At 32.2% G+C, this 12,306-nt stretch overlaps 1 protein-coding gene across 4 annotated transcripts in view; it reads right to left on the reverse strand.

Moving 5' to 3' along the window:
* Window positions 1–12,306, reverse strand: part of POLK (DNA polymerase kappa) — a 58,084-nt gene that overhangs the window by 4,015 nt on the left and 41,763 nt on the right. For all 4 annotated transcript variants that reach the window (XM_036226016.1, XM_036226017.1, XM_016137140.2 and 1 more), the window contains 6 exons: window positions 11,449–11,688; window positions 10,166–10,290; window positions 8,938–9,104; window positions 6,393–6,425; window positions 3,841–3,937; window positions 742–913 (listed from right to left, as the gene is read on the reverse strand). In XM_036226016.1, coding sequence (XP_036081909.1) covers window positions 742–913; window positions 3,841–3,937; window positions 6,393–6,425; window positions 8,938–9,104; window positions 10,166–10,290; window positions 11,449–11,688 — 834 coding nt within the window. The remainder of the gene's footprint in view (window positions 1–741; window positions 914–3,840; window positions 3,938–6,392; window positions 6,426–8,937; window positions 9,105–10,165; window positions 10,291–11,448; window positions 11,689–12,306) is intronic.

The following is a 12,306-nucleotide window of genomic DNA, read 5'->3' on the forward strand; positions in this document are numbered from 1 at the left end:
ACTAAAGGAATCTTGGTTGTTTCCAAGTTTTAGCAATTATGAATAAAGCTTCTATTAATACCTACTCTTTAGCTCTTTTAGTTAACATACTTTATGCAATTGATCTCAGCATGTGCTGTCTTTTCATATATGAAAGTATGGCTAATGACTCCCTCTCTTAGTAGTATACTAAGTTGGCATTTGTGGGGTTATCCATAAACATTTTCTCACCTAGTTCACTTTGGAAATACTGTTTATTTTTTACCATGTGATGGCTAAAGATGTGGGATTATAGCACCATAATCCCTCATCGGTATTCTGAAAATTATAAGCAACAAATGATAATTGATGACTGAATTGATGTGAGGCTATTTCAAGCCTTTATAACTCAGTGTGAATATTTTTGCTTTGCTACAGAAATATTAGTATGTTTGATCATGAAGTGCTGCCTCAGATCCCAAAGGAGTATTATATAATATACTCAGCATGCACTGAATTTGCTTTCTAAAACCTGAAAAGTTGTAGCCCCAAGGATTACAGTAAGTAGTAAGGGAAAAAAACTATTTTAATTGGTTCTTACTGGAATTAAACGAATGATCATGGCTTCACACGCATCAAGTTCTAAGAATTATGAAAAATGGCAGCAGTATAAGTACAACTTCCTAAACAGCTTTAAGAAAAAAAATGGAGATGAAAATTTCCAAAGTTGATTACTTGGGAAAGTGTAGCAGATTTAAGGAAAAACAAGAATAGAAGTCATACCCATCAGTCTTAATCTCAAGGGATGTGGAAAATCAGCATCAATTTCTGTTTTTAGCAATTCTTTAGCAATAGCAAATATTTCTTTTGCAGTAGAAACAACAGATGAAACTGTATATGCACGAGTTTTTACTTCAAAATTCACATTCTTCAGCTTAATAGTAACAGTTCTACCCTATAACAAACAGAACACATTATTATATTTGGCTTTCTAACTTCTAGAAAAGTTATTTTACAGGTTAGAAAAACTCAGAAAGGTCTCTTATATACATATAATATGGAAGTATAATTAATTATTTCTAAAACATGGTAATAAAGGATAACTGAAATCCATAACTAATTTAAAAATCCTATTTTAGCCAATAATTATTACTCTCTTCCCCAAATTAATTTTTATAAAAGACCTTTATATAAAGTACGAAGTTAACTGATCATTTTCTTTTTTACTGAAGTTCTTTTTAGAGGTAATTCAGTACCTAAAAAGAAAGGAAAAAAAAATCTTTCTACAGGTTTTGTGGATAGCTTATACTCACTGTGTGCCTAATATATGAAAGATGCTATGCTAAACCACTTACATGTAAGAATTTTCTTTACAGTTACTGTTTAATAGGCATAGAGTTTTGGTTTGGGATAATGAAAACGTTCTGAAGATTGACAGTGTTGATGGTTATACAATATGAATGTAGGTAATGCCAGTGAAATGCATACTTAGAAATAGTTAAAATGGTAAATTTTATATTACATATATTTTACTACGTCCTGGAGGTAGTGAGACTGGTTTAGACTTACTGACTCACTTCCAAAGAATAGAGTATGAAAAGGGGAAAATAACAATTCTGTAGTGGAGAAGCCTAGTAAACACGACCTTAAACCAAGTGATGAATGTTAATGTTATGCATAATATCATGTGGCTATCACACAGTATCACCCTCTTATCTTCAGGGTTATGTTCTAACACCCCCAGTGGATGCCTGAAACTTCAGATAGTACTAATGTAGGGAGGAGGTAAGAGAATTAAAAATGTTAATCAAGCCACAATCAGAGACTGCAATATGCTGATAAGCCCTGCAGCCTGGCCAGGAGGGCACCTTCAGAACAAAGGAAGATTTCTGTTGGATGACTAACAACCCATTCTCCATACCTGTGAAGGGGAAATCATGGGGAACCTATGGATTGAAGGCTGGGAACTGCCAGCAGACCTTTCACTCTGCATATTCTTACCTTTTCAGGCCTCACTCACTACATGTCCATATAAAGGAAATGGGAACTAAAGAATGACATATAAACTGAATTAACCTGAACACTCTGGGTCCCTCTCAGTGCTTTTACTCTGTCTATTACTGCCCCTCTCACTGTATCTCTCACTCTGTGCCTCTGAGAGGGAGAACATGCTCTGTCTGTGGAGTGTTACCCCTTTTCTAATAAACTTTCCTTTTGACTCTAACTTTGGTGTGTGTGTTGAATTCTTCTACACTCTCCACCAAAGGACCCTCTTCTCTGGGTGCAGGGCTTGGTCTCCCCCACACCAGCTGGGGTAAATTTGCCCTGTCCTGCATCAGTATCAAACCTTATATATACACAATCTTTTTCCCTATACATACATACTTATAATACAGCTTAATTTGTAAATTAGGCATAGCAAGAGATTAACAACATAAGTAACAATAAAATAAGACAATTATAACAATGTACCGTAAAAAAGTTATGTGATGTGGTCTTTCTCTGATAACCAATCTGATAACAGAGACCGCTACTAAGTGACTGATGGTAGGTAACATATACAGTGTGGATACACTGGACAAAGGGATGATTCACGTCCTGGACAGAAGGGAACAGGACAGCATGGAATTTCATAATGCTACTGAGAATGGTATGCAATTTAAAACTTATGATTTATTTCCAGAATTTTACACTTAATATTTTTAGACTGAAATGATGAAAAGTGAAAACTTGGATAAGAGGGACTACCGTTCCCTGATAGGATGTGATAAGGACACTTCACCTCTGTGGTATTCTTTGTAACTCATAACCACAGTCTAATTATAAGAAAGCTATCAGACAAGCCCAAATTGGGAGATATTCTGCGAGAAATATGGCCAGTATTCCTTAAGACTATCAAGGCCATGAAAAACAAGGAATACTAAGGAACTGTCACAGACTGGAGGAAACTGGGAAAGACATGACAACTAAATGCAATGTGGTTCCCTGGACTGAATCTTGGAACAGAAAGAGGACATTCATGGAAAAAGAGGTAAATTCCACATAAAGTCTGGAATTTAGTTAATAGCAATGTGCTAATGTCAGTTCTTCATTTTGAAAAATGCACTCTGGCAATATAAGATGTTAATAATGAGGGACACCAGGTGTACTGGAACTCTTCTGTAGTATCTTTGTAATTTTTCTGAAAATCTAAAATGATTTTAAAAGTTTATTTTAAAAACCAACTCTCTTTATACTCAAGGTATGATGGAGAAGGATTTTAAGAAAAATATTTATCAGATATCCCATTCTTTGTGATAATCTAATATTTTTGAATTACAGTTTGTAAAATAACTCTAATTCTGGTTTGAGAATGTTGGTAAAATACCAAACATGGATTGTTGTAAGTGAAGATTATAGAATTCAAAGTTCAAAGCCTTGCAGGTTTCTTTCTCAATGTGTTAAGCAATTTGCATTTCAGCCTTGAAACAAAATGCTTATTCTAGAAGGTCACTGTCTACTTGAGAAAAATATTAAAGGATGATTGACAAAGCATTTATAATATGTAAATACAGTTTTAGGGAAATTCTTCCCTTTGCTTTATTCTCTAACATCAATATAACTCTGATTTTGAATTTATTCAAATGTATTCCTGAAGTAGTATCAACCACTCTGAGATTATACTGGAACCACTCAATTCTCTTAAATTGCTTCTTCGTAGAATGACCTCATCATAGGCCTCAGATATGGGTCAGAACTGAATTTGTTTTTGTTAGTGATGGGAATACTCTTTTCTGACATTTCCCAATTTATATTCAAATGCAAACTCTAACTCTTGCACTGAAGTAGCATTTTATCATTTAAAAAAATTAGAACAAAGAACATCACATTAAAATGAAGTACCTTAAGTCTTTCCTTCTGCAGATCTTGAGCAAGTTCACTGCAAAGTTCCTGGCACAAGCTGTATTGTTCTTCTGCTTTACTTATCTCACTGAATGTCCTAGGAAGACAAGAATGATTTTGGTGTACAAAGTAAACTATAATTTAGAATAACTTAAGACTGATAAAATAGTCTCACATTAAGTTATATTCTCTGCAATACAGAATAAAGCGTTCAGATGAACTATGATATAATTAAAAACATTTAAGATCTATCTAAAAAACTGAAGATCATTTAGATAGTTAAGCTTACTAGCAAAAGTGTGCTTTTATGCTTTTGCTCTCTCTATAATATTTTTAAAAAGATGATTAAAGTAACCAACAGATATTGATAATGCCCCCAGAAACTTAAAGCACATTAATGTATTTATGTATACAGACTCGCTACAGAGAATTTTCTTAAGAAAGTACAGATAAGAACATCACTCAAATTATTGTGTGCTGGCTGGAAAATTACTGCTTGGCTATGTCCATGGGAACATAAGCTGTCACCCATAGGAATATAACATTCTAAATAAGCTTTCTGCTTCTCTAACCCCACTTACTCACCTGACCTGTGAGTTGACAGGTAATGAATAGAAGAAAGATAGCCCTTTGTGTTTAGACAGAATGAAGAATGGGATTTGGGGCTTAAAAACCCTGTACCTCTACATTTCGGGGCTGCTTAATTTGGGGTCTGCGTACCCCTGGCAGACCCAGCTGGCTGAATAAAGAGTGTTTCCTATAACTCACTCACTGAGTTCTGGTGGTCCGTGTGTCTTTCGGGGGCTGGCGGCTACAACATGTATTTTCTGAAAGAGAAATTTCTTCAAGTAGATTTTAAGGGGAGCTGATTGATTAATGGTAGCCTAGGTACAGTTTTCTAATAAACAACTGAAAATGGAGGGCTGGTAAGATTAAAAGTAGAAATTTTGAATTCATCTGCACAAGAGTGTTGAAAAAAGGGAAAAGTCATATTAACATAAACAGGGACGATACTGGAGAGACATCAGGGTAATGAATACAAAACCGTGTGCAAATAACTATTCAGACGCCCTCTTCTAACTCTATCCCCAGCTACTAAGATCTCTTTTCTAGTGGCAGCCAATGTTGCCAGCTTCCTATTATGAATTCCTCTAGAAATATTTTATGTATATAAAATTAAACAAGCAAATATTTTCTTCTTATTTTTTACATAAGCAGAATATTAGACACATTGTTTAGCATCTTGTTTTTCTCAGTTCATCCTGGAAAGTTCCCTATGAGCAAATAATTTCCTCATTTTTATATGGCAGCATAATACTCTAATTTAAAGATGTATGATCATTTAACCCGATCCATATTCATGGATTTTTAAGTCATTTTCAATCTCTTGTTATTATAAAAAAAAAAATGCAAAGAATAACCTTGTATTCATGTAAAATGACATGTGATTATATCTGTGGAATGAATTCCTAAAAAAAGAACTGCGGGATCAAAGTACATATATTTCTGTAATTTTGATAGATATTGCCAAATTGCTTGCCCCCTGTAGCAGCCAAAATACTGGTCCCCAAAGATGTTCAAATCCTAATCCTCTGAACTGAGTATATCATATCATAAAAAGGACTTTGCAGATGTGATTAAATCAAGATGGGGAGATTATTTTAAATTATCCAGGTGGGTCCAACGTAATCCCAAGGTTCCTTATATGAAGGAAGCAGAAGGGTCAGAGTTAAAGAGAAGATGCTGAATTTGAAGATGGGAGGATGAGTCCATGAGACAAAGAATGTCGGTAGCCTCAAAAAGCTTTTGATAAGGAAATGAATTCTCCCCTGGAACCTACATAAGGAATGCAGGCAGCCCTGCCAACACCTTAATATTAGGACTTCTGACTTTGCTAATTCTGAACTGTAAGAGAATAAATCTGTGTTGTCTTAAACCACTGAATTTGTGATAATTTGTCATAGCACCAATAAGAAACTAGTACACCCCCTCCTAGAGTTTATTGCTTTTCACTCCCATAAATTTGTCAACAGAGTATGTTAGAAATGACGTATTTCCCAAAGCAATAAGGTTTCCATCAAGATTTCATGTGACTTCTAAAGAAAATTGTAAACCACCGAACCCGATCAATTCTGAGCTTTCTTTCATCAATATCTTACTAATTGATGCCTCTACGCATTCACCAATATTTGACAAGTTTTAGGAAGTATTTCCATTGTCACTTCTTCAACTTCTCAAATAACTACTCAGTATAATTTTTCTGAGAAGCAAGGCTAGAAATTAAGATTTAAAATCCTAAAATACTTGGTGTTTCACTGAATAGAAACAAAACTACCATTTAAAAAAAAAACAACTGCATTTAATTTTTTTTCCCATTGAGAGCATAGCAAATAAAGATAATAAATTGTACTGGGATATTTACTTTAGGAATGTAAACTGAAGAGAATTATGTGGTTTGAAAACAGATTTTTAAATTTCAGTGATATGTTACTAAAAATTTATTTAAAATAACATGAATTAGGAACAATTAATAATAAATAGCAAAATATTACCTTTCAACACTCATGCTTTTCCTCTCTGCATCCCTTGAAATAAAAAAAAAAGTTTTTATTTGCTTTCTCAAAGAAGATTGAGTTTCTCTTAGTCAACTAAGATTTAATGTTATCAATTACTGTTCTGAGATCTCAAAAATGTTTTTTATTAAAAGTTATACGTCATGAAAAAACAGTGAGTTTTTTTAAATCTAAAAATCAAACTATCATTGAAAGAATGGAGAGAGATAAGGTGTGTCATCAATCAAATCTATATCTATCGAAGAAAACAAATTTGAAAATAGGTCGGTACTATAAAGAGCTTCTATTAAAAGCCTGAATATCAAAACCACAACTTATAAAAACCAGTAGCAGGTGGTAGTGTAATAGCTTACAATTATAGGATATAATTAAATTTTAAATAATTTAATATCAGTGATCTAGTTTTTGGCTTAGTACATTAACTTCTCTCTCCTATAGCCTACTCATTATTCATCTATAGAACTTTTGTCAGAATTTGATGCGTAGCAATAAATGAGGATTGGAAATCTGAAACATCTAGTTTGGTTGGATTCTAGCTACTCTGATACAGGCAATTGAAACTAAAAAGCCAAAATTACATGTAGATTATTCATTTTCCAAAGATTTAGTGAACCTATGATGAATTAAGCACTGTTCTAGGCCTTGGGGATATAGTAATGAACAAAACAGACCAAGTGTCTGCCCTTAAGAAACTTGTAGTCTAGTGGAAGGAGACAAACAAATACAGAAGTAAATACAGACTATGTTACAAGGGGAGTAATACTACAGATTTAAAAATAAAGCATAGTAGGGGAGTAGAGAATGTAGACAGAAGGGAAGGTAGGCTTGCTTTTTACATTATTTAAAATGACCTATGAATTTTACTTAAAATAACCATTATCTGCATCTGGAACTACCTCAGGTTAATATGTGTTGTTTTATCAAGACTATATTGTTTTCAAGCACTAGGGAAATAAAAAGATACTTTTAGATGAAAGAAGAAAGTTTTATTTCCCATTATCTTCAAAATACTACATTATATATATAGTACTATGATATCTTTTTCTTATCTTTTATTATATCCACTCAAAATCAAAGTCAGCTAACTGTGGACTCAAAAGAATGAGGAGAATGGAAAGATAAGAAAAGCAACCTCTGTAAGATTCAGCCTTGCAATCTCAGGTTTAATTAGTTAATTGAACTTATTTTATATGCCTCCTCAGTATTCCTCCTGTTCTCCTTTAGTTTAAGTATAAGAATATAAAGGAGTTATTTTTTGAAGCGACTAACAGGCTGATGACAAAACTGAAAAAATAGTGCTCAGTGTTAATTCCTATTTTATTTTTTTAGTCCCTTCTTTCACCCATCCTAAAAGCATACCACTCTAGCTCTAGGATATTTCTTTTTAAGACCTAGATGAAAGAGTCGCAGGGAAGAAAACACAAGGCCCCTCGTATACCTCTCCCCTCTTCTAGATTTTTTGCATGGCTGGTCTCCTCTGCCTCTGGATGATCACTGCTAACCCCTACACTTACCTCCTCCCCTCAAGCCATTTTCTTTGCCCTCACTCTGCCTTATTTTCTTAATTTGTTTATTTGGTAACTTTCCATCTCCCACACTAGTCTGTAAACTCCATGAAGGCAGAACCCTCTCGTTTATTGCTATTATCCCCAGGGCCTAGAATAGCATCCAACACAAAGTAAGTACTCAGTGAATGAATGAATCATTTACAAATCTGGAAAAAGAAAAGAAATATAGTTAGTTCATGAAGGCTTTCAAAGAATTATTAACTCTCCTTGTTTAAAGAGTGAATTCTGGGATATGAGTCATCTTTCTTTCCTTAACAATCTGACCACCAATATTCTTTTTTTTTTTTCTTTTTTAAAAAAGATTTTTATTAAAACATAACTAACATACACAATATCGTACTAGTTACAGGTGTACACCATAGTTATTCAACATTTACATATCTAAAGTGATCACCATAAGTCCAGCACTCATCTAACACCATACAATGCTATCACAATATCATTGATTATATTCTCTATGCTGTATACCATATCTCCAAGACTTATTTGTTTTATACCTGGAAGTTTGAACCTCTTATTTTCCTTCGCCTCCTCCCCACCAACCCTCTGATTTTTCAATTACAGTTGACATTTAATATTATTTTGTATTTTGTATTTCTTATGAACAGTGTAGGGGTTAGACATTTATATAATTTATGAAGTGATCCCCATGACTGGTGAACACCATTCTTGTGTTCTGAACAATGAACAAGGCAAGTACAGACAAGACAGTACCCATCATTCCTCTGTTCACCTATTCAATTACTGTGGTCAATGACCTAGAAATGATTCTTTATTCCTCTTTTCATTTTCTCCCACATTTAATCTTTTCACTCTAATTCAAAAATTATATTCTGAATTGAACTAGCCTAAAATAATTTTAAAACACATTATTCTTACAACCTCTGTCTTGATGGTTTAAACTGTTATTTTAGCAAATGATAAAGAAAAAGCAGAATAACTATACATATAGGTACCTTGCCAGGTGTGTTGACCCTAGACCCAGGGAAATATGAAGGAAATAATGCCAAGATGTTTCAGAGAAAAGAAGAGAAAGTAATGCCCTCTGTTGGTAAAGCTCTGTACAAGTAATAATTCCAAGGGCCTTTAACATTTTCTCTGTAACTTTTCCTATTCCAGAAACCTAAAAGAGAATATTATTAATATTTTTATTAATAATAAAATTTAAATTAAGCTAAGAACTGACATTATAATCTCATTATACCTTTTAAAATCAATAAAAGGCACGAATAATGCAACTATTTTTATAAGTCATGCAAGAAAACTGCTTTAATTACTTCCAGTCAGATTTCCTAAACTAGTGTTCCATGGATATTAAAATTTTAAATTTAATTTTAAATAAAATTTTTAAAAGCATTAAAAAAAGAGTTCCATGGTCGAATAAACTCGAGGAACAATGGGATAAAGAAATTTAAATTGAACTTTTTACTGCAAGACTTAGGAATCTTTAATACTCCAGTATCTTTGTGACCGACCCATCAAGGCAGGTCTGTTCCAAAGTTATTTGACTCCAGATCCTTTTTTAATGGAACATCTATTCATATTTTAAAAAACATATTGGAAAACACTGCTTTACAGCTATACTTTACACATTATATATTTTGATAGAGCCTTTCTTTCTGAACATTGAAAAATGCTTTTTTTAATTTACTAAGGCTTGATTAAAAAGCAAGCCCTAGAATACCAAAAAGTGTACATTGCAATTATTGTTTTTAAAAAAGTGCATATATGCAGAAAATCTAGAAGCTTTAAAAAATAACAAAATATACCTTTCTTTTCCATAACCCTTAAGGGATCATTTTACCATTTTAAAGATGGTATTTTATTTTTTTTCAAAAACAATTAAAATTCTAAATCTCTTTGAAGTATTATGCCTATTAATCGGGTAGCAATCTGTACTTTAGAACTAAGATAGTATATTCTTTTTTATTTCACTTTTCTTTGGCAGAGGTACACTTAAAAGTTTGTCATCTATTACCTTCTTAAAACTTTTCAGCAAACCTCACTTTTAGCGTTTAATAGAAAGATTTCTTCAAGTCCAAATTCAATCATCCATCACACATTTTCCTTGTTACCTATTGTTTTAAAACTTTTCAGCCAAGAATGATTACTATTATCCTAAATACTACCTTTCGGAACTCACAGTATATATATACAAATGATAAATTTCATATAAAATCTCACCTTTCTAATGGGTAAGTCCTTGATAAAGTCCATCACAGCTTGTCTGTTGGGAAGAATCTGGTATTGTCCATTAGGTTTATTCTTATCACTGCACACTTTTGCTAACATTGTATTTGGGGCAATGCCTTAAGAGAAGAACACTTTGATGACACAAAGAAGTTGACATGTATGATTTTAAAATGTGTGATGACAATATAGAAAAAAACAATGTTAAATGCAAAAGATTTAAAATGATGTGGAATGCTACTTTTAAAATAACATTTTAATTATTATCTATCTCCTGAGGACTTGCTATGGCTTTAGAAAATGAAATTATATTAGCTATTTTGGCCACAGAAATTAGGACTATTTAATTCTCCATGTATTTTAAAGTCTAAGAATAATTTCTGAGTTTAAGTGATATTATTAGTTTATTTACTATCTTCAGTAGAATCACAGGTCTATCTTATAGAAAAGATCCAAAATGTAAATTAGGATGTACGTTTACTCTTTGAAAAGCTCCTCTGTATAGATCATCCACATAAAGAAAAAAATCAAAGATTATGGTTTGTAGTATGTTTATAACAAAAATATTGAAATAGGTGCACACTTTTTATGTTACACAGTAAATTACTACTTTTAATAAAGGTATTTTATAATTTCTAGGAGTCTTAATGATCAAGATAAATTAAAATAGGAATATTCTAATATAATCATTAAATTGTTCATTTCAATTTTTATACAAATCTTCCTAAAATTACTTATTCTCATGCTTTGATATAAATAGAAAGAATAATTTTACAATAATATAGCTTTTATAAGATAATTTAGGGTCCTCATGACCAATGTCAGTTTCTAGGCTAAGACTTAGTGCTATTCTCACGAGTTATTGACATATGAAAAGCAATTTTTCCCTTCACCTGATGGTCCTAGATTGTTATGTTCCAAACTGGTGTTTCTCCTATGTACTACCTTGTGGCCATCTGGGGTCTCTCCTGCACTGTAATCTTGGATAGGATGCAGTCTACCCAAAACCAATTAAAATACATTTTATTGTTAAAAGAGGAAAGCTATATGAGATTTATGATAGTTTTTTCCCTGGGTTCAGGCTTTTTGGCTTACTTCTGGCTTACCTGTAGTAGGTTCTAGGTATTCTAAATAGATAAAGTTGTTAGGAGTTGAATCAAAAAATGATTAAGTAGCATGGTACTATATACTTCATAATGAGAAACTACTAATATTATACTTGAATTAGCCAATCTGAAAATTATAATTATTGTAGTCATTAATATCTTGTTAAGTACCTGCACTGGCTGTCAGTGTTGTTTTTTGCTCGATTCTGAAACGAATTTCCTTTACCACTTCCTCAGCTGATGTACCAAAAACAACTGAGTTTTGGAGTATTTGAGGATTATTTTGTTCTTCAGTGTTCCCTTGAGAAGTATTTCCTGGGGTCTGCAAATCAGGAGGACTGTCTTCAAAAAGCAGTGGAGAGATAGATCGTTCATGCTCACTCAGTTTATTAACTTCCTTTCCTGGGTTATCTAAATTATAAACAGGAACAGTAATTCACCCTCATTTTAATAAGTATGTATTTCATAAATTAGGTTTCATTACATTCTTCCTAAAAACAAAAAATATCTAGTTTAGTTTTGTTTTTAAGAACCAAGATCAGAAATATTATTATTTATATTTTGTAACTGTTAAAAAAATTGATTTTAAGTTTTTCTTAAACCTATTATCCATTTTGATAGTATACATTTAAAAAATAAATATCCTAAGATAAAACTAATTTTTGTACCTATATTAACTGAAACTCAGAATTGGGTTTAGATAATTATATTTTTCTTTAAAAAAAATTAAAGCTTTTTTTACCTTTATTCATCTCTGGAGAGGAAAAAAAAATCTTAATTAGAATTTAAGAGTAAGGGAAACAGACATTAAGCAATGTAGACTAAATGCCTGAAAAATGTTTGGTTTTAAAAAGAAATTAAATTTCCTTCTTCCAAATGATGAATTTAATTTTACTTGCTTGTTTATAAAGTATCTTTACAATTTGAAATAAATATAAATTACTTATAGAAGTTATACTTTTACAAATATGTAAATTCTTAAGGTCTGATCAGATTAACCATAGTCCAAGGTTAAGGGAAAGAAGCCTT

This window comes from Rousettus aegyptiacus, unplaced genomic scaffold, assembly GCF_014176215.1.
Source record: "Rousettus aegyptiacus isolate mRouAeg1 unplaced genomic scaffold, mRouAeg1.p scaffold_m13_p_8, whole genome shotgun sequence".
Taxonomy (NCBI): Eukaryota; Metazoa; Chordata; class Mammalia; order Chiroptera; family Pteropodidae; genus Rousettus; species Rousettus aegyptiacus.